We start from the raw sequence: 22820 nt of genomic DNA on the forward strand, positions 1-22820 counted from the left end.
CAGTACCTTATATTTTCCATTTCTTCCTCCTTTTCTGTCAGTTTCCTTTCAAACTCAGCTTTAACCTGAGAAAGTTCAAGCTGAAAACGAAGGGTCTTACTTTCTTCATGTTCCAAAGCTCCCTGAAATAGAAAACACCAAGAGCTTGCAAACCAGGAATTGATTTCCCATGCCCCCCCAAACTACAAACAGCTGCACAAACATGATCCCTTCACACTTCTCTTCCTGTTTCCTCCTCCTCTCTCTAGGCAAGGGCAAAACAACACATTTATTTGCCTTTTAATGCAACCTGACAGCTGGAAAACCGAGCAGCAAGCTCCTCAGAGGACAAATTGTCAAACAGTCCACAGTCCTCACAAAAAAGCACCCAAACAACACCCTAACACCTCCAGCCTGGCCTGCATAGTTTTGGCATCAACAGATGTTCCCTGCTCCACACCTCTGTACAGACACCCTCTGGAAATTCACAGGCTTGTAAGGGACAGGGATAAGCTAAAACAAGATTGCTGTTGGGAGAGTGAAGGCATCCACACATTCATCCCCTCCCACTCACAAAAATCCCTCCAAATCACAAAGTGATGGAAACTTCCCAATTACATAATCTTATTAGGCAAGATGACTTCAAGGAAAGAAATAACAGAGATCAGCTCTGTATGACAAAATGCAAAAACTCTGTTTGTTCTTTCCAATTAACATGAAGACAAGTCTGTGAAACAGGAGTGATTTGTTCCTGTCTTTATTCCCACATTTCTCTCATGTATAGAAGTGAAGAACTAAGCAGTAGTTAACAGCCCATAAAGAAATAACAAGGCCTCTGACTTTCAGGTCTCACATAAGCCAGGCTCAGTGTCATTCTGTCTCCCTGCTGCTCTCACTGAACAGGAACTAAAGCACAGAACTGAGCATCATATTTTGGGAGGTGTTCTCTGAAGGGTAGAACTGCACAAGCTTAGCTAGTCTTCCATCAAAAGAATGAGGAAACAGAATGAGGATTGTGAAAACAAAGCTGTACAAAATCCCTGCTGATCTCCTGCCAACATGCAGCAGGTCAGTCAAATACACACATCATGACCAGGAGCCACAACATATTAGTGGGAAAGGCACGTGGAAATTCTTTGTCACCAACAGTGATTGCCAGAGACTCAAATTCACAAGAATGGGAGGAAATCTGCATGAACCCATTTCTTTCACATTCAGCGTAAAATACATCATCAGTTTTGTTAGTTTCTAACACCACTGAGATTTAGAAATCCATTCCACACAGGCCAGGAAAGTAAAATGTGCCCCTTAGATCCCTCAAGAACTGATATATTCTTCCCAGCAAGGGAAGCTTTTTGACAGCGCTATGGAAGCTATGGAAGGAAGACATGCTCTGGGAAAGCAGGGCAGATGAAAATGATGGAAAATCCTGATAAAGACACCCTCTTCCTTTTCCCTTGAGCTTTCTTTCCTTACCTCTGCTTCTTCCAGAGCCAGCTGAACTTCTGACTTCTCTTGCTCAACCTGCTTCTTGATTTTTTCTATTTCATGGAGGCTCTTGTTTCCTTCACTAATCTGATTGGTCAGATCAGAAATCTCCTCTGAAACAAAAGAGGATGGATGGATTTAGCAAACAGAGAGTTTGGAACATCCTGCAGTTCATGGTGTGTGAATAGAGGACCTATGCCTCAAACTGCTGCCTCAAGGGCTCCTCTGTACAAGAGCCCTGCCTTATTTTTACTTACAGCAAGATTTTTTTTACCTGAACAACTTGAAGGCACAGCTTTTCTTGTGATTGCTTTTAGAAGTGGCTATAGTGATTTAGTTTTTATCTGTGATCTGTAGGTTAGGAACACCATGCTCTGCTCTTTAGGCTTCATCCACTGCACCTCTATCATCTTTCTTCTTCCTCCCTTGAGACTGCCTCCTCTGCCAGTGAGTTTCATTGACAGGGGGCAAAGGGAAGCGTTCTGTGCTCTGGCCATACCAGTCTCCATGTGCAAAACATTTACTGGCAGCATCAGTGTCTCAAATGGCATCGGAAAGGTCATCTCAGAATGAGATAAACATCCTTACACACAGCTGCTGCAGGGCACCTGCATCCCTCCAGCCATCTACTGATGTAGCTCTTGCACTGGCTGCAGGACCTGAATGAAGCCTACCTTGGAGGTTCTTGTTTTCCCTTTTCAAAGTCTCCAGGTGGTCCAGTGTCTCCTCATAGGCATTCTTCAGCTTGAAGAGCTCAGTGCTAAGGCCACGGGCCTCCTTCTGGGAAGCCTCCAGCTCTGCCTGTGACTCCTCGTACTTCTGCTTCCAGTCACTGATGATCTTGTCAAAACCACGCTGCTTCTTGTCCAGGGAGGCAGCTGCTGAGTTGGCCTTCTCCAGGTCAATCATCATGTCTTCCAGCTCATTCTGCAGCCTGTGCTTTGTCTTTTCCAGAGAGGAGCACTTGGCATTGGCTGCCTCAATTGCTTCCTCAGCTTCTTGCAGGCGAGCAGCAAGCTTCTTCCTACCAGGTGGGAAGACACAGTGAAATGACCAAGTGTCACTGCGGCCGTGTTATCCAGAAAAACTGACACCAAAGCAATAACTCAGTAAATCAGTTCTGAAAGCGAAAACACGGAGGGAGTGAGGATGAGGATGGGGCAAGGGGAAGAGGAACAGAGAGGGAAGTTGAGCCTCTAGAGAAAAGGGGCTATGATAGGAAAAAAACAGCTTAAATTGCGAATACTGGTATGTGGCAAAACATTTTGTTGTGTGTCTGTGAAAATTTGAAATTGAACTTCTGAACTCTCAGGCACCAGCTAGCTACTTACTAGCTGTAACCAGTATGGGCTGGTTGTACATTTTTTATAAGACCTGCTCTAAATGACAGTGTCATTTTTCTCCAATTAAGAGATATAAGACAACCACCAGTTAGGAGGCTGGTCATGGCCTGGGATTTTTCTCATAGACAATTTAGATTGGGAAAACAGGGAGTCCTGGCAAGAGCAGGTGCTGGGGAAAAAAAAAAAAAAGGATAGCCTAGAAAGAGGATTGTGGAGATACTACATTAAGAAAATATGCTGCAAGTATGGTAAGACCCTGCAGATTGGAGATGTGCAGAGGCAGAATTTGGAGATGTTCAGAGACCTTGCCCAGCAACCTGAGCCTGGTAACTGGGAGCAGCTGTACAGTGTGAACCAACATGACTTTCTGCCCTACTTTCCCAGGGCTGCCGTCATCTCCCAGTGGGAAGGGAAAGTCAATACTAAGGAACCATAGTCCTGGCCCGGGGCAAAGAGAGTGTGATGTAACTAAATAGGACTATCTTATTTTGTTGGCTCTCAAATAAACCCCTGTATCCATAGCCACTGCTCCAGAGACAAGCACTCATCAGAAACACTGACCTGCCCAAGCAATAAGAAGAACAGAAGGACAGCCCTAAATTACAGCATTGAGTCAGAGGGACTTTCCAACCAGGAAATTTTCCAACCCTATTTTCTTAGCACACAATAAGACTCGGTGAGCACAGTTCTGCCAGTCAAGAGCATGCTGAAACCCACATAACTCACTTGGCATCTTCCAGCTCCTCAGTTCTCTGAATGGCATCAGTCTCATACTTTGTTCTCCACTGTGCCACTTCTGCATTTCCCTTGGAGAGAGCCCGCTGCAGCTCTGCCTTGGCTTCCTGCTCCTCCTCATACTGCTCCCTCAAGAGATCACAGTCATGCCTGGCTGCTTGCAGGGCATGAGCCAGAGCATTCTTGGACTGCAGGGATAGAAAGTCCACAACATTGCAAGGTTACCTATAGCAAAACCAAAACAAACAGCCCCTAGAAATTCAAATAAGGCTTAAGCTTCTTTTTTCCTTTTTGCCTCTGTCTTTGACAGTCGAGGTCAAGTGAGGCGAAAATTGTTTGAAGACATCCCTAACTGGTGAATGAGGAAGAAGCTATCAAGACTGAGGATAATTTAACAACTTTGGAAAAACAACCCAAACTTTTAAGATGTAAGATCGGAGATTTTGGATAAGTTTTATTTAGCATTTATGTATGCCAATGATTTTCCCAAACTCTTCTCTTGTTACTTGCCTCAGTCAGGGTCAATTAGTAGGAATCATTGTCACACCTACGTCTCATTTCAGCTTTTATCTAAGCTACATATGAACACTTTTTGCCATTCCATTTCAAGGAATGGGACACAGATAAAGCATTACCTTGGTTTCCTCTTCTAGCTGTCTCTTAAGTTCTTCAATCTGTTGTGTAAAGGATGTTTTTCCCCGGGACAGCTGACTTATCAGTGACTCCTTCTCTTCGAGTTGTCTAGTAAACTCACCTGCCACAAGATTTGACAAATAAACAAACAAACAAAAAAAGAGCAAGATGTTGAAATGACAAAGTTGTGGTCAAAAATCGTATTTCCACCTGTCCAATTCTACTGAGGAAAAGAATTCATAGTTATTATGATTGACCTGTTGATTGTGATTGACCTGTTTGCTTCTTCCAAAATTGTATCCATCAGATACTTCACCAGGATAGTTTTTCTTAGATTTTATTCTTCCCCCTTTTTGGGTGGGTTTACTGACTTGAGTTTTCTTGTTTGGTCAGTTGGGGTTTATTGTAATGTCAATAGCTTGATTCATTAATTTTACTTCAGTTTGTGGATCAGACTAGACTGATGTTTCTGTTTACTTTCATGGGCGGTTGCAGCTGGTTTTATTTTTTTTCACTATTTTATATTGCTTTTCCACAGACTTCTTTTCAGAGGGCTGCAAAGCACACTTAGAACCTCATAAAGACCAGTATACAGAACACATTAACACACAAGGAAAACTTCATTGGGTACAAGAACTGTGTCACTGCAGGGCGAAAACCACAATCTCACTGGAGATACAGAAGTTACAACTAACAGTGAATGAAAAATATGTCTTTGAAAATACACAGAACAATGGTATCTGATGAGAATGCAGAAATTAAATAATACTGCTCTGGCCAGAAAGGTAGCAAGAAGTTAGAGGATATGTGAACATCATCTAGGGTGCAATGCTCAAGGTCAGGTTGAGAAGGATGGGATTCACACAGGCCCAACTACTTTTTCCCTCCAGTATTTCTAGATGCACATATCCTTGTTCCTGAAATAATAGGTAGCCTGGCACATCCTGGGTTCCTAGCTGGCACATGCATTTTGGCTCATGAGACGGTATCACTCTATGCTGATAAATGTGGGCATAGGCTTGTTTTAAAAGCCAGTCCAAGGCAAGGTGTCCCCACCGAGGTTATAAGAATACTAAGGACAGAAATGTCAAAAGACACAAAGCTGCTCCACTCAGCAATCTCAACCCTGCCACTTTCAGAGAAGATGCCATTGCAGAACACATCTCACCTATGCAGTGGAGAGGTGCCCTGATAAATTCCTGGGAAACACTCTATCTGGGCAGAACATGCACATACCATTCTCGCTCTGGAGTTTAGTCTTTTGAGTAGTAAGGTCATTCATGAGACGAGTCATTTCTTCCAGTTTTGTTTTTGTCTCGTTCAGATGGTCTTCATATGTGCGACAAAGCTTCTCTGCATTGGCCTAATGGGAATCAGGAGAAAAGACAAAGAAAGTTGTAGCCTCCAGACAACCATTTGGAAGGTCTAGCCTTCAAAATGTATCATTTTTTCTGTGTGTTTGTCTTTCAGAAGAATGGCAGACAGCAAAGACACAAATATCACAGTGGCAGAGCAGGGAGGAGCAGCCCCATGTCTACGATCCCAGGACATGGGACTCCCTATCAGATCACCTTCCCCGTTTGTTTTCCCTGGGCTGTGTTCTGGATGTAAGCAACAGTGTAAAAAGGCTCTGCAAGAACTTCAGCAGCAGTCACATGCCTATGAAGTTCAGGCATATCCACTTCATAATTGCTAGATGGGAAAATCACCTCCAATGAAAATTGCTCTACTGATTCTGCTTTAATTGCCATTTATCATAAATTGGGTTTGATGACAGCTTTCTAACTCTGAAAATACTGACATTTCTTTTCCTCACTTGCACTGAAAGAAATCTATTTCGAGTGCTCTGAAAGCTACTGAGATTATCTACTCAGGAAATAAAATCCACAATTCTGCTGTAGGAAGTGAAAATACATTTTGTGTGATCATACAAGCCTTTGCTTTGCATTCTGTGCTAACATGGATCAAAACTGTGAACCAAGAGCAGGATCTGAAAGGACTCTGCTTAGGGTGAGAGATGTCCTGATTTGGATGGCATCACTCCAGTTGTCACCAGCCTGGAGGACCCTAGACCCTAATTCTCTTGGCATTGGTTTTTGTGCCCTGAGATACATGGATAAACAATATGCCTGGGACTGAGGATGCACTGTGTATTTCAGACAGGCCACCTTAATTCCTGTCCCATCTCTAGGCAAGAAAGGTTGTACCAGTAGCTAGGTGAGGGAGACATGATGCAAGACACCACCTTCTAAAGCACTTCAGTCATAGCAGGTGTCCTGGGAAACCTTCAGACCAGCCTTAGCTACCCATGACTTTGGGGGCTTTGGGAAGCCTCAGGACCCTTACTTTCCCCTTGACCATCTGCTCCATGTTGGATGACAGATCATCCACTTCCATCTTCAGCTCGCTTTTCTCCTTCTCCAGTTTCTGCTTGACCCTCTGCAGGTTGTCCAGCTGCTCCCCCATCTCGGCCACACTGTCCGCGTGCTTCTTCCTCAGCGCGGCGGCCGTGGCCTCGTAGTGCAGCGTGGCCTCCTCCAGGTCCCGCCGCAGCTTCAAGAACTCTGCCTCGCGCTTCTTGTTCATCTCCAGCTGGGCAGCTGTGGCTCCCCCAGCCTCCTCAAGCCGCTCGCTCAGTTCCTCCAGCTCTCGGGCCAAATCTGATCTCTGCTTTTCCACCTTGGCTCGAGCAGCTCTTTCTGCTTCCAGCTCCTCTTCTAGTTCTTCTATACGAGCCTGCCAGAGAACCATGAACACTTTTGGGTCAGTGCTATTCCCATCAGAAGACCATGAGGCAACTTACAAACTGTCAAATCCTCTGCCAGCCCACATTTTACCTCACTGCAGAAGCTCAGCAGTTAATGGACTTGCCCATTTGTGCCAGTAAATCAGATCCTGAGCTACAGTAATGATGGTGAGTCACATCTTGCTTGCAGTAGATTGTGCTGCAAATTCTAATTCAAGACATACAGTTCCACTGCATTGACCTTATGTTCACAGGTTTGACATTCAGCTGAAATACATGTGAGGAGTCACATGCTAGTAGGAGTAACAGCAACAAATTCTCATTTTAGGACTTCCATGACTGGAGTAATTTCTCCCTAGGAGTGTTAAGACAGGGTTTCAATACAGCAGTGTGTAGAACTGCCTGGATAATGACTATTTGTTTGAAGCAGTCTTTTTTCTTATAAGATTGTTTTCACCAATCTCCACTTTACATCCAAGTTATACAAATATTCTTTATTAATAAAAAAGTTGGAGCTGTTATTTTTGGATCCAGACATTGTGTTTGGACTGTGCTGAATTTCCTTGGCCTTTTAATGTCTGTAGAAAATTTTCTGTGTGTTTTAATATTTTTTCTAAATTTCGAATCCATGCTTATCACTGCTGAACTCCTCTCCAGTAACTACCCTTGCCTCCATGGTTTGGAACAAAATTACTTAAAACAAAACACCAGAGCCTTTTTGCCTTGCCTGAAACCACTGACCATTCTGTGGTCATCTGTCCTGCTACTGGGAGGAAACATTATAGAGCAACCATCCTGAGGGAAAAAAGGAACCTCTCTGGGAAGTTATGGAGATGTACCACTTTGTGTCTCAAAGAGGAGCTGCAGCTAGCCATGAAAAGTTTCTGCAAGGTCTTTCAGTGAGGCACAAAGAGAAACTCATCCTAAGATATATGATAAAAAAGCAAGCTGACCTGAAGCTCCTTGATCTTCTTCTGCAGCTGCATCACTATAGCTTGTTCATCTTCTATCTTGGAATTCAGCTGGCTCATTTCGAATTCTTTCCTGGCACAGAAAGGAAAATCCTACTGTGACAATTTGCCTTGAAGCGTCAAGTTAGGATTTTTAAATTTTTAAAGAGTTGTTCAATAAAACTTCTAACGTATCTAAAAATGAAAACAATTCTCATGTATTGCGATTTGCATGGAAACACATTTTTCTCTGAGCAGCAGTTTCCAAGCCAAGCCTCTGCATGCATTTGTGCTATTATATTACTGGTTCATACAAAAGCAACGCTATTTTCAGACTCAATGGAAAAACATATTTAACAGTCAGGTCTCCTAGCAATACTACCACAGTTAGGATGAACAACTTTATAGAATTTCTTCAGCTTTCTCCTCTAAGCAATGAAAAACATTAGTAAGTTTCTAGATTGCTTTTATTTAATGTAGGAAGTTTAATGAATTCTAATGTTTCAGGTGTCGCATACACAAGTTATTTTGCCTCCCTCCTTGGCTACACATTTTCATAATGGAATTTTCTTTCAGCCACCATCAGAACAGGACGACACACCTGAAGGCTCTTAAATGACACCGTAACTGTGCTGCTTTATTTGGTACAACACAATCAACTTCTTACTTTTTCAGCTTTTCTTCCATCTGCAGTTTATCATTTTCCAAGTCCATGACACTCTCTTGGGTCAGCTTCAAATCCCCTTCCAGTTTGCGTTTTGCCCTTTCTAGATCCATCCTCACTTTCTTCTCTTGTTCCAGTGATCCCTCGAGCTTTAAGAGCAAAGTCACTTAATAAATATATTGAACACAGATCGTTTACAACAGTCAGAATGTAGGCTGTGCCCAGTTCTAGTGAGCTAGTGCTGAGTTCTAGTGAGCTATGAAGCCGAAGCACTTAAGCACAAGCACCGGAATTTACAGGATTTGTTTTCTAGCAGCCAGAGGGCATATGGGGCTAAAGAAATAGAACAAAAGGGTTAGCCTATGCTTTACATTTGTGCAAGTATTACAGTTCTCTGAGAGGCAAAATTCTGTTTGACTTCATGTTACACTGCAAGTGCAAATGGGGAGGATTTTCCCTTGTTATTGCAATCCTTTGAAAGGCTGAACACTGATCAATTTTTGTGGTGTTCCTGTAATTATACCTTTAACAGACAGTACAAGGAGTACATTTCTAAAAGGAGAGGAATATATTTCAAAGTTTTGCAATCTTTCAGGCTCATGAAAGGTCCACTGTAAGTGGTGGTCAAACAAGCCTCCTGAAACATAAAAGAAGAGACAGCTTACATCATCCACTTGCTGTTCCAGTTTCACTTTAGCTTTGCTCAGTGTGTTGACCTTGTCCTCTTCTGCTTGTAGGTCATCTAGAACTTGCTGATGAGATTCCTGCAAGGCCTTTTTCTCCTTGGTAAGTTTGCTGATATTCTCATCAAGTGTTGCCATTTCTTCTGTCAGATTTTTGACCTGGGTGAGAAAGGAAGATGTGTTTGTAAGATTTTGAAGGAAGGGATTAAATGTCTATAAGGTCTGAATTTGTAAGCAGGAAAACAAGAGAAAGAAAGGGGTCTCTCCCCTCTCAGCAGCTCATGGCTTTTTGAATTAAATTGTCATCAAGGGAGTTAATGTCTGCCAGTTTTTGGTGTCGGGGTAGTACATTATTTCAAACATACTAAATTCTCTTCAGAGTCACTCTTGTTGATGGACTCCAGCTTCTGAATTTCTCTGGGGGGAGTAGGAGATGAGCTTTTTGCATTTATGGGCTTTAAGGAGGAGATCTGGAGGAGTTCATAATTACAGCAGAAGGTTGTTTACTTAAAAATGCCATAAATAGATATAATTCTTTATCTGAAGTGCAGTAGGACTCACTTAAAAAAAAAAAAAAAAAAGGAAACTTAGGCTCAGAGGTAAAAATTTTCACCTCATAAAGTCAACTTACTGTATGTACTGACCCTTCAGTGTAGCCTGTGTAACAAACAGTGTAAAACCATCAGAAGACCCGTAGCACTTCTTGCAAAGGTAATCCATGCCCAGCCTCTATTGAATACATGGTGAAGTTCTGAATGTACCTTGTTTTCTGTAGCATGTTTCTCTTTCTCTACTTTTGCAAGTGTTATTTCGAGATCATCAATATCCTTCTTGAGCTCAGAACACTCATCTTCCAGTTTTCTCTTCTTAGAAGTCAGCTCAGAATTCATCTCTTCCTCGTCCTCAACTCTCTCTGTCAGTTCTTTGACTTTGGCTTCCAGCTGAATCTTGGATTTAATCAACAAGTCACAACGTTCCTCTGCATCTGCCAGAGTGTCTTGCTCCTGGTGTGGCACAAGGAAGAAGACAGCAATGAATGACCTTTTTTTCTCCCTTACTTGTCCCCTAGACTTAACTGGTCAGGGAGCCTGATACAAAGCAACAAAGTGGTACAAGAAAAATTTTCTACTCTTGATTTCAGAAGACAAGTAATTTATAGAGCAGGATGAGATAGTGGTGAGCATGACTATCTCACATACGAGACGACTTGCATGTGTTACTGCTGTAGACATTGCCTTGAACAGAATCTGTTAAGATTTGCATTGTTAGCCCACTTGGTTATGTGCTAAAACATAAGAACTTCTATCCCCTCTGAAATTTGGAAAGGCTCTGACAATATCAACAGCTTATTTTTATTAAATTCCACTAACACTCTAGTCTGTAAACCTTTGAGTTTCAAAGAACGTCTAATAAGTATATAAATCTATATGTCTACTCACAGCTTGGAGCTGGAGAAGCAAATCATTTTTTTCCTGAACTAAAGAGACTTGCTTTTCCTCAAGTTCCTTTCTCCGGGCTTCAGATTTTTCCAGGGCCTCCTTCAGTTTCAAGAATTCTTCTTTCATATTGGCCATCTCCTTTTCAGTTTCTGCAGTCTTCAGGAGAGGCTTGATCTTAAAGAAAAGCTTCATCCAAGGCCAGTTCTTGACAGCCATAAAAGCGCGGATGTTCCACTGAATTACAAGAAGGGCGTCCCTGGTTTAAGGGAAAACAAATAAACTTCCTAAATCTTAACCTGAATTGAAAAAGTGAGGGGTTTTGTTTTCATTCTCAGTCAGTTTCATAGTTTTTTTCTGAGCAACATTAGGAACCTTTACTAATTTCCGAGAGATACAAGAAACTTCCTCCAGATCTCTTTATTTTCAGAGACACAAAAAATTTCCAAATCTCATTTTCACCAAAGCTGCAGGCAATTAATATACAGTTGCTATTATTTTTATCACACATACACTTAAAGCTTTTAATTTAGGGTTATCTATAGCCTTAGGGACTGTAATTAATGGCTCTATTTAACTTATAATTAAATGGTAATTGCTATTATCTGCTAAGATTTAAGGGGGTGCCTTCATACCTGCGCTCCACTATCTTCTGAAACTCAATCCGCATCAATCTGCCGCGTGCTCTTGCCTGGATCATCGTTAAGATTTTCGCAAGTCTCTCATCCCTCATTTCTTCTAGATGGCCCAAGAGACCAGCCTTGAAGAATACCTGGTGTATGCACAGATGTCAGTTCACCACAAAGAAGGATTTCTATTAGAGCTACAGTTCAGCTACCTTGCTGAAATGATTCACCCTGTATTCTTATTGTCACATTATAACCTAGGTGAGTATAGAGGGCCAAATACTAGTTGCCTAAGGGACTTCACTGTACAGTTCCAGAGTTGTTTTAAAACTGGGTTTTATCTCCCCAGTTTTGAATAGGCCAAACTACTTTATCGCCACAATACCGTTCAGCTGTGGCAGGGTTTCAAGGAGGTCAGCTGAACGACAACTCCTGACTCCCAGAAATCCCTGCTAATGGGATCATGGGAGAATTCCACATGGCCTCATTTCAAAAGATGCAGCTGATCTTGTGGTCCATCTATGTTTGTATGTACTTATATTATACTAGATAAGCTATTGTTTTACTGGGGGGCATGGAACATCAGCTGGTGCTGTGTCTGCTTGTAGGGTTGCTCTAATAAAAGCTCTGTGGGAACCTGAGCCAGAGAGTTGAATTTCCTCTAGCACAGTTTAGAACTTACTATCACTTTGCTGCTATTTTGCTGGTTTCTTCTATTATTAAATCTCCATTAAACACCACCACCAGAAATTGCAGTGTACTATTCTGAAAATTAAATACCAGATCTATCACTTTTCTCTTTACATAAGCAATTATAGTCTTTTCCAGTTACCTTGGTGTGCCCAAAACGATATTGGGTATGGTCAACATCTAAAGATGCCATCAGTTTTTCAGCAGCTTTTCTGCTATCCACAAACTTATCCTCTGGGATTGCTCCTGGATTCAGGATGCGGTACCTGTTAATAAAAAATGAAAAATGTGTAAAATTGGCTTAGATTACGCTTTCGGGTTTTTTTCCCCTCTTCCCTCAAAAACTTAAAAAGCCCAAACCAAAACACCCAGGGTAATCTCCTGCTTAGTATCTACACAGACACAAGGAAGAGCAGAATTCTGCCATCCATGTCAGACAAACTGAATGGAAGGTAAACTTGAATGGAACAGGAGACGATCATAGCTCTGCATTACCTTTGTTTGAAGTCAGCATAAAGCACCCTGTTTGGGAAACCCTTCCGGCAAATGCGGATGCCTTCCAAGACACCATTACAGCGGAGCTGATGCAAAACAAGGAATGCATCCATTTCACCTGCAGGGAGAAAACAAGGCTAAATTAAAAGGAGTTTCTCCACAGGGCTTCATCTTCATTTCCCCAAGGAAACTGGAAAATATGAGTGTCATCTCCTGAGAGAGCAACATGATTAGATAAGGTAAAAAGCAGACAGTATTTAAGTACAATATGGTGACTCAGAAGTAAGTAATAAAATGACAGAGTGAAATATTCTAAAATTTTAAGACTATTGTCTTTTTCATACCTGGAGTTTTTGATTCATTTGGGATAATGCATCGTACAAAGTGAGGGGCTGTAGATTTTAGGTTAGTCATCAGCTTATTTAAATTTTCCTAGAACAGACACATTAAAAACATGATTAGCTTTAGCGGTTTAGTGGAATTCCAATCACTATTTCTTTGATTTGTTGGTTGTTAATTTAAGAAGATCATTTTTCTAAAAATTCTCTGACAAAATTATAAGCTTACCAAAATTATTAGAGAGAAATATGTTCAAATAAACCAAAGTATGATTTAACATTATTATAGGATTCCACAACAGTTTTAGCAAAGCAGATATGTGTTTTACTTACAACCCCAGAATTTCAAAACCCCAGATGAACAGCAAGCAAGACTCAGCATCATTTGGTGGAGCATTTTGGTAAAGCCAACTGCATCTTTGCCTAGCCACTTCCCCACTCAGTGGGAAGAGCTCACATTTTCCATTTATGTTCCTCATAAAGGCTGGGTTTTGTCTCCTGGCCAAACATTTTCCCTCTATCGGTCTTAATCAGACATGTCCCAGGCAGACAGCAAGCTAGCTCAGAAGAAGCCAACCATTCAGTGATCACCAGGCTCTGGGGAAAGTGTTTTGTCCAGTAAGTAGAAAATGGAGACCATGGGAGGTGGAATGAAATGCCATCAGCACAACTGTGCAAACTGCAGATTCCTCATGTGCCAGTCAGGACAACAAACAGTCTGAGCTGGATACTAACAGCTTGTGTACTGGAAAGTGGGCTTCTATTTGTGGCTTATTAATTATTGTCTGAGTGCCCCTTCAGCTGCCTTTATACCTCTTCAGCTGGTAAGACACAGGTCTTTGTTTCCTGTGATTTCCCTTCATGGGGAGTATCTCAAAAAAAAATAAAATTGCATGTTTAGTGGGTAACTACATCTTTCCCATCCTGAGGTTTACCTTACAGCTTCCTCAATGTTACCTATAGAAATGGTAGTAATGGTAAAAAATTGTAAAGAGACCCATTTTCCCCTCAGCCATGATTCATAATGACAGCTTCCACCAGGAGCACATGGCAGTCCCAGAAGAAGAGAATAACTGAGGAAAGAAAAGGCTTCATGCCACTTCATTCAACAGCTTTTGTTTTCCATGTCTGCTCTAACCCTAGGATCCAATTACAAGCAGTAATCAGATACGGACTAGCAAATTACTTGTAATCAGTTCCTATTCCAGAGACAAGCATGAAGCTGTAAGCAACAAAATAAGTGATATAGGTTGTTGGCTCCATTTTGTGAAACTTTCTCAAACACAGTAAAAAGAACAATGTCCTGACTGCTCCAAGATGACAAAATGGAGTGAAATGGAGCAGCCCCTGGCATGCAGTTTTAATAGCAGTGTATTTCTTTCGCCAAGGTCATTAACCCTGTCCACAAGTCAAATTTCAATCTTGGATTCCAATTTTTTCCTATCCATTACAGCCCTTAGCATTCTTCTTCAAAACATTGTCTTAACTCAAACCACCAGCTGTGGAGAGGTAGCAAACCTTATGCAATGAGGACACTGTTTGGAACGAAGCACCTTTCTTGCGTTTCTTTTCTCCACCCTGGTCACCTAAGGAGGAAAAAAGAAGCATAAACCAATCCATATTTCAGTAAGGGGTGCAGGCAGAGTGTGGAAAACAGACCATTTTAACAGTGCTGCTCTATTTGACTAAAAGGCTCTGATTGCTCAAATTTTAAACACGACATTTCTGAAAATCATGCGTGATACATCACACATTTGCAGCTCTCTGTCCATAGTTAGGAATTTTGTCAAAGACCACAGTAAACTTCCTGGATTGCATTTGCATTTCGTATCTATGCTGCATCATTTCTTATGCAGAAAAGCCCATAAATATGAATATGGCGGAAAAATCTTTTAACAAAAGTAATTTGTAGTTCATCAAAGACTCCATAGGGTGAGATGATGTAGAAAAAGGAAAAACTTAAAGAAAAATAATGCTTACAGAAAATTTGTACTGCACATTGTACTGTATAGAAACCTCTGCTATGCAGACAGTGAACTTGTGCAAGTAAGATTTGTCTAGAATAGAGAGAGATAAATATTTATAATTTTAGATATAGTAACTTTGCATCCCCTGAATTTTGCTTAAAACTTTGGAGTCAAAATCACTCAGATCCTCCCAAGGAATGTTAGTTTCTGACAAGACCTTTACAAAGTTTCACAGGTTCATGACAGGACTGAAAAATGTACAGCAGCTGCTGCAGCTTTCTTAAGCAGTGGGCCATTAGATCATTCCCAGATCTGTCATGGTGTCACCTCAACATAAAAGGAGAAGTGAAGAGTGAAATGTGCTTGATGCAGTTATCCACAGCCTTTTTCCCTTCAGAAGGTGATACTGTTGAGAGTGGAAAAAGGCTAATCTGGACAGGCTGTTCCTTTCTCCTGACACCAAAGAAAATCAAGGTAGTATTCAGACAGACAGGAATATCCACAGGCAAATAGACAGTTAGTAACTTGCAAGGATTTGCTTATGGCAGGATGTTTGTTATTTACATTCAGCTTCATCTCATTCATTACAAAGTCTTCAGCCTGCTTGCCTCCTAGGAAAGTGTCATGTGATAAACGACAAGAGCATCTCTTGAAATGAGGTTTCTGATAAACAGGCTGTAAGTGATTGCAACTTCAGGGCATAAGAACTACATCTTTGTAATGAATACCAGTTATTTACTTAAGATCAATTTTCTGAATGTTCGCTACTTGTCATCTCACAAATAAAAGACTTTTATGTAAAGGATAGAGATTAAATATATCCTCAGATATACATTATTACATTGTACATTAGTACAATGTACGTTGTCAAACAAAAGAAAAACAGCAGCTAGCAGAAAGGAAGACATATTGGCAAAGCCTTCTACTATGGCCAATGTGGGGTGGTGTTCTGGTACTTCCAGTGTGTACTTGCCACTAATCCAATAAAATATTCCGAAACTCCCTCTCAAACTTGGTATTTCTTATTTATTTCAGGGGGGCAAGCAAGGAGTACTACAGCATGAGAAACAAGAGCTATTCTTTTTCGTTGGCATTTATGTACACAATCTTTTTTGCAACACTTGGCTGCATATCTGAACACTTGCATACTCAAATTCCCACTGGATTATTCACAGCACAGCTTTCCTTGCTCAGAGGTACTATATATTCAGCCTAGCTGAGTTAATTGTCTCCTTCTCAAAGCAGTAATGGCAAACTCCTACAGCTGCTGTGCACATCAAAATAATTAGTCACTACCCCATATAGCATTGAGGCAATTGCAGTTGAGAGAATTGCTTAGTTTCTGAAAGTCATTCCCAAGCACACATTGCAAAAGCCAAAGGAAGCCCATGTGAGCTGGTTCTGCTTACCACTGTCAGCACCAATGTAGCTTTCAAACAAGCTTGCCAGGAGCTTGTTGGAGGATTTCTGGAAAATGCCTACTACGGTTTCATTAAGCGGGTCCTTGTTCTTCTCAAGCCACCCAATGATGTTGTAGGGAACCTACAGCAAGGCATTGAAAACAAACCAGAGGTTGCCAATGTTCCCCTTCAGAGCAGCCAGCAGGTCTTTGCAGTTTGGCCTGAAGCTAATAACTTTGTTGTGAAGAGCTGTGCTCAAAGCAGTACCAGCTGTCCTGATTTTCCTCATTTCCCCTCTAGTTCTCTGCTTGCTAATTCCCAAACCTCTCTTCCTAATAATTAGCATGTGAATCCCACACACCTCTTCCAAACTATCTGGTCCCTACATCTTCTCATGGACTCCATGTGGTTATCTGTGGAGATACCATGTGGCATTGGTGTCCCAGGAACACTATTAAAAAGTGCTGAAGTATAAATCACACAAGTAATAATTTAACTTCAAAATAGCATGCTATACTGGAATAATTAGGGTTTTCTAATAGAATCTTAATGATTACAAACTAACTCCAGGACTTTGCCACAGCTCTGTTTAGTGGGAAGATATGTTCCATTATCAGTACCACAAGGGAATAGAAATTCTAATTTTCTTTGCTGAATGCATTAGCAATCGCAGATAAGTACCAAGATCAGCATTATTTCTCTTAATAATTACAAAATTAGCTTAATGCTCAATTATAATTTGAAATTAACAGCATCAGGTAAATTCCTGCTCTGCTATGCAGGCTTCTTATCAATTATAGTTTGATTAAAAAATTCCTGTGACCCTCTCAAATTCTTTCTGCCTATCTGGTCTGAAAACAGAACTTCAAAACTGGACAAGTTTTGGCTCGGATATCACAGTACTGGATTATGTTCTCATTCACCTCATCACCAGTGAAACTGTATACTGAAAGCTAACCAGTATACATCAAAGCTAACCACACTTCCTTTTGCTATTTTGACACAATGGTTCTAAAATAAGTAAAAAGTGATTTAAAAATTTTTTTTACAACCATCCCTTAAGTTAAAGAAGAAAGTAGTTCATTTTTCCAGGAAACTGAGGTGAAAAGTTAGATGCTGCTGCTATTTAATTACTAGTCTTACTCAGACTGGAGGAAAAGTGATAAAGGCAAAGCAAGGCATACTTTCAGCAAAAGTACTGTTAGCCCTCCTCAGTTTATTTCATTCTATTTGTGCATCTAAGGAGCAGATATCCTGGAGTCTGGTGGCATCTTACTCTGCTGCAACACTTGTACTTCTCATCTTTCCTTTCTTCCCCTCTTCACCCTTCCCACCCTCCCGTGTTGTGTGCTACAGCCAAACCCCACCTAGAAGACTTCTGACACAAAATCTGCCTGCCAGCAGAGGAACTTACTGCTCCAGCATAATGAAGGAGTTCAAAGTGAGCTTCGTATTTCCTTTTCTTATCAGGCCTGGGCTTCTGTAGATTGGGTGACTTGCCAAGATGGTTGTCATAAAGTTTGGATTTGAATGTCATATCTGTAGCTTTTGGGAACATGCACTCCTCTTCAAGGATAGACAGGATTCCCAGTGGCTGTGGATTTAAAAGATCTTTGTTGAGAAAAGTTTAGGCTACCTTCTTTCAGTGGCTATGCAGCCTGTAAGTTTTATTTGATGGAATGTTAAGCCTGCAAAATTTCTTCTTAACCTGAGGAGGAAGATTTTGTTATTCTGTTAAAGCAGTAACCACCCCACTGACTATTCAGTATGTCACCTTTGACTGTTCAGTATGTCACTTCTGCCTTAGGAGGCTTTATGACAGCTTCCAGAGAGAGTTATACTTATCTTTCCAGGCAGCTGGACCAACTAGCATTTTATCATTCATGTCTCAGAAGAGATGAATGAACCTTGTAGCACTGGGCAGATTGGTTTTGAGGGATTAGGATCATGCACACATATCCTGTCCTTGGACAAGAAAGTGATCAAATAGAAGACCACTTAATAATCAGACTTTCTACTTCTGCTGTTACAAATTCCCTGCTAATGCAAGATGCAAAATTTCATGTTTCCTCACAGATCAGCAGGGTTAGATGCTATGCCATAAAACACGACAGAAAGAGATACAAAGACAAGTTATAGAGCAGACGACAGCTCTCCCCACCAGGACCACATTATACTCCCAAAAAAGGAAAAAGGAAAGGCATATCCCATGCTGGGGAAGTGGTGAGAGGTTTCTTTTCTTTTCAGGATAGAAAGAGCACAAAGGACTTAGCACGTTAGCATGTAATGTGAGAAAGTGGAGCCTCACAGGAGATGCACTGGGCACAAGACTGAAACATTGCATTTGCCCTGAAAAGCTGACAAGTTTCATATGTGGTACAGACTGAATGGAGGAGCAGCAGGGACAGAGAAAGAGAAAAGTACAAACCAGGATAGCTGATACAGCCATACAAATTACCAGTTACAACTTGTTGGCTGCTATTGGCTCTTTAAGGCAGAATTCCAAAGGTAAAGCTGGGTGGCCACAAATACTGATTTTCCTTTGATTCTGTATTTCAGGTAGAAAGGCAAGAAACCTGTCATGCTGTTTTTCCTACTCTGTTCACTGGGCTATGAGGACACATCCAAGGGAACATCAGCAATCAAACCAGTTCAGTGAATACTCCTTGGCATGCACATACCTTCTCGATTAGGTCAATGCAGGCCTGCAGGTCCATGCCAAAGTCAATGAATACCCACTCAATGCCTTCCTTCTTATACTCTTCTTGCTCCAGGACAAACATATGATGATTGAAAAACTGTTGCAGTTTCTCATTCGTGTAATTGATGCACAGCTGCTCAAAGCTGTTAAACTGCAGAAAGAGAGAAAAATGAGCATTTGCATTGCAGTTAACTTGGTGGAACAGCAAGAAGGAAACTGTTTACAGCCCAAAGCATATGAGATGTTGTTTCCAGGAGCTATTGGCATGTCCAGCCAAGTGGTTTTTATATCTTAATGAAAAAACAAACAAACAAACAACCATGTAAAATCATACACATTATTTGCCTTATAGCTTTCTCAGCACTTTGCCTTCTGTTCATTTAGAAAGAGAAACACCCAACCATGAGCTATCTCTTGGCATCTTTTATGTCCTTCCAACCAGTCCTCACACATTAATACTCACATCAAAGATTTCAAACCCAGCAATATCCAGGACTCCAATGAAGAACTGCCTTGGCAGCTTGGTGTCCAAGGTCTTGTTGATACGGACCACCAGCCACTTGAACATTCGATCGTACACTGCCTTAGATAAGGCCCCAACAGCATACAGAACCTAAAATACATGTTTTAGAACACTGCAGTGTGAAACAAAATTCACTGGGGAACACAAAGGTTTTGGTACAATAGACTATTTCAATGTCTGTTTACAGTTCAAATGAAATTTTCCAATGCTTTGTATAATCACCAAGGTATAGTTAATACAACACAGTTTCTCCTATTATCTCTGCTGAATTTCCTTAAAATCACTGCTAAATATATGGATGTACTTCACAAGCATGTATGATAAAGTGCTTGTGAAGTACATCTTGGGAAACAGCTGGACAGCAAGCTCCAAATGTTTTAATCCATTATATTTCTGTGGAAGTAAGGTAACAGAAACTCACAGGTCAGAAGCCAGCTATGATGTCCAGAGCTACTGACAGAGAAAGGTGGAGGTTTATGCTCATGTTGTTGATTGACATTTGTTTCTAATTTTTGAGGGATGCTATGGCATGAGCAGGCAATAGGAAAAGTCTGTCTAAAGTATCTTCTTTAGCCTGTGCATATCTGCATCATCAGGATACAGATGTAGTGGTTTTCTACTTTCTGAGCCTGTACCACAGGCTATCTTCAAACAGCAACTTTTATTGTAACCAAAATGCTGCAGCATCTTCTACAATATTGCTGCAGCATAGCAACCCAAGGACTCCTTTTCCCTTAAATTAGGAGATAACTTTAAGTGGATATGCCTTTAGCTGATTGAGGTCACACAGAGATTAAAAATTACATGAATAATGAATGAGCAATGAGTGAATAAATAATCCATGGCTCAAATCTTCTAGGTAACTATTCTCATCCAGAATTAGCTATCAATCCCCATGTGGTTTTACTGCACCTGGTTTCCTGGAGTGCTGCTAACACATCAGAAAAACAATTCTATCAAAAGTTGTGCTGGACAGTATTCCTTTGTCACTCTCTTCCCCGGTTTCCCTCAATTTCACCATGTATTTCCCCAAGTTTGGGCATATAAAATGAGAAGGTACTAGAAACTCATGTTGATATTTCTAGCCGCTGTCAGTTTCTCTGAGACGTTACAGGCAAATACTGTAACAGGACATGTATCCAAATATCATGAAATCATCTCCTTACCTGTTCAACACTTTGACCTTTGGTCACATACTCATTGCCAACTTTCACTCTAGGGTGCAACAAACCCTTAATCAAGTCAGAGGAGTTGATTCCCATCAGGTAGGCAGCTTTGTCAGCACCTGGTCAGAAGAAATAAGGTTTCAATGGGTTTTAAACTTCTACATGGAAATGTGCCCAGGCTAAAAAAAAAAACATATTAAGTACATTCACTTCAAAAGACAAATTGGATAAAGGCCTGATTTGTTAGGTATGCCTGTACTCTCCCTTATGGTAGGTCATCTGACTACTTTATAGCCCAGTTGCTGCAAGAATCTCGCTAAAGATGCTCTTCAGGTTTAGGGAAAAGAACATATCTCCACAGAGGTTATAGACAGTTTCAGTCTAAGAGAAAATAAAGAAGCAGGACCTGTAATTATGAAAGAGAAAGTTAAGGCAGCAGGATTTCACAACCATTTTCAAATGGTCTCAAACATTTAATTTGATCCTGTTAGTCTGGCTGTGTTCATCTCCTGCTGAGTAGGGTTATCCACCACTGACTAAGCCTGTTACAAGTACAGCACTCTTGGCTGATCAGGAGTGCTACAAATGTGCAAGAACAAAGCAAACAGTGTGCAAGAACAAAGCAAATAGGCAGCTGCTTCCTCAGCACGGTGCCTGGTACATGCCAGACTTTTGAAGCTGAGGAGTGATTTCAGGTGTTATTCTTACTTTCAGTGCCATCAGCCTCTGCCTGCTCTTCTCGGGGTCTTTGCTTGAATTTCATATTCCCAAAGTGCATGATGGCACCTGTGAGCTTGTAGGAACCAGCCTTCTCATCGGGCACAAATCCCAAGATGTCCATGGCTTGCTATGAAAAGGAAACACAGACGTTGTCACTTCCCTGCTCAAAAGCAGTGGTGGTTGCAGCCCCACAATATACCTTTGCATGGCAGATATTGCTATCTTGCCAAGGGGTGTTATGACCCAAAGCAGCCACTGAAACACCCTGAAGACCCAGCAGTGGCAGGGGACCCATGGGAGAGCTCTCTTCATCTAGCATTTTATATATAAAAAAATATAAAAGGTGGACATTACATGGAGCAAGGCCAGATTTGAAAGTGTAACACTTTACCAGACCTTGTGCTTCACAGTCTGAATGCAGTTAAGACCCAATCCTGCTTTTGCTTTAGTCCAACAGTTTCAGGGACAGAAGTCAGGCTCCTCCCAGTAGTTTTCCTCCCTTGATCTAGGAAACCAAAAGTCATATCCATACAGACTTACATCTGTTGCCAACAGTTCTTCTCCATCATCCAAGTTGTCCACTGTAACCACACCTTGAGAGCAGAAGTGGTAGTCATATGGGTTGGTGGAGATCAGGAGCATGTCTGTAAAAGAATTGTCAAGGTCAAAACTGCCATCCATTCAGGTTATCCTCAGAAATGGAGATGGAAAAAACAACTGCAATCTCCATTTGTCTCTGCACTACTGCATTGTTTTGTAGTTTTTGTTTTAATAACTGCAGTGCAGAAACCAGCTGTCCTATTCTACTATGTCAGTTTGAAGATGTAGAGAAAGTGAATAAAAAGAATATGGAAATACTGCATATTAGCATCTACTGTGCATACACATCTATTGAGCATGTCTTGCAACATATTGAGTCCATAATTTCCTGTATAGTCCTACTTTCTGCCTCACATGTTTTTAGGGGTAAAATATCCTATTTAAATAGAGAGGAGAAAAAGATTTTAGTATGATCCAAGACAGGGAGTATGGGCATGGCTCTCCGTTTTTATAGCAGACGCAGAGAAGGGTGACTTCCAGCACCCTTTGCAGAAGACACTTGGCTTTTGATAAACAAAAGACAGAATATGGCTTTCTCCATTGTCATTCCTTCATATCAAAACCCAAAAATGCAGAGTTGTTGTCTATAAAGCTAGCTGCCTCTAAAAGTACAGGCAGTGCCCTGCTTCCTTAAATCAACTGAAAATTTCACGTGCATTCCCCAGACCGAGATTTGGTCTAGATTTCAATCTTTTTTATGCAGGCACACATCTCTACATATCTAAATATGTGGCTATCAATAAATATATATAATATATCATAAATAAATGGCTATCAATATACGTTTATATGAAATTTTAATTTTATCCTCTATAAGCTTCTCTTACTTTGCTATGTAGTCACTTTGATATAATTATTTTATCTATAGTTATGTTCATCTATAGTTGTTGATATTGATACTTATCCATATTTAGATATGGATGTGTTCATACACAAA

General features: G+C 41.0%; 1 protein-coding gene across 2 annotated transcripts in view; it reads right to left on the bottom strand.

The window, feature by feature from the left end:
• The window catches only part of MYH15 (myosin heavy chain 15), a 48002-nt gene that overhangs the window by 9834 nt on the left and 15348 nt on the right, over nucleotides 1-22820 (bottom strand). For both annotated transcript variants that reach the window (XM_039732809.1, XM_039732810.1), the window contains 24 exons: nucleotides 21824-21927; nucleotides 21272-21410; nucleotides 20564-20682; nucleotides 19338-19487; nucleotides 18855-19025; nucleotides 17588-17767; nucleotides 16183-16315; nucleotides 14325-14392; nucleotides 12813-12900; nucleotides 12469-12586; nucleotides 12116-12239; nucleotides 11293-11429; nucleotides 10661-10916; nucleotides 9983-10225; nucleotides 9204-9380; nucleotides 8542-8687; nucleotides 7878-7968; nucleotides 6525-6914; nucleotides 5415-5541; nucleotides 4181-4299; nucleotides 3537-3733; nucleotides 2142-2491; nucleotides 1456-1580; nucleotides 7-122 (listed from right to left, as the gene is read on the bottom strand). In XM_039732809.1, coding sequence (XP_039588743.1) covers nucleotides 7-122; nucleotides 1456-1580; nucleotides 2142-2491; nucleotides 3537-3733; nucleotides 4181-4299; nucleotides 5415-5541; nucleotides 6525-6914; nucleotides 7878-7968; nucleotides 8542-8687; nucleotides 9204-9380; nucleotides 9983-10225; nucleotides 10661-10916; nucleotides 11293-11429; nucleotides 12116-12239; nucleotides 12469-12586; nucleotides 12813-12900; nucleotides 14325-14392; nucleotides 16183-16315; nucleotides 17588-17767; nucleotides 18855-19025; nucleotides 19338-19487; nucleotides 20564-20682; nucleotides 21272-21410; nucleotides 21824-21927 — 3868 coding nt within the window. The remainder of the gene's footprint in view (nucleotides 1-6; nucleotides 123-1455; nucleotides 1581-2141; nucleotides 2492-3536; nucleotides 3734-4180; nucleotides 4300-5414; nucleotides 5542-6524; nucleotides 6915-7877; nucleotides 7969-8541; nucleotides 8688-9203; nucleotides 9381-9982; nucleotides 10226-10660; nucleotides 10917-11292; nucleotides 11430-12115; nucleotides 12240-12468; nucleotides 12587-12812; nucleotides 12901-14324; nucleotides 14393-16182; nucleotides 16316-17587; nucleotides 17768-18854; nucleotides 19026-19337; nucleotides 19488-20563; nucleotides 20683-21271; nucleotides 21411-21823; nucleotides 21928-22820) is intronic.

The sequence above is a fragment of the Passer montanus genome, unplaced genomic scaffold, assembly GCF_014805655.1.
Source record: "Passer montanus isolate IOZ18808 unplaced genomic scaffold, ASM1480565v1 scaffold80, whole genome shotgun sequence".
In the NCBI taxonomy this organism is placed as follows: domain Eukaryota; kingdom Metazoa; phylum Chordata; class Aves; order Passeriformes; family Passeridae; genus Passer; species Passer montanus.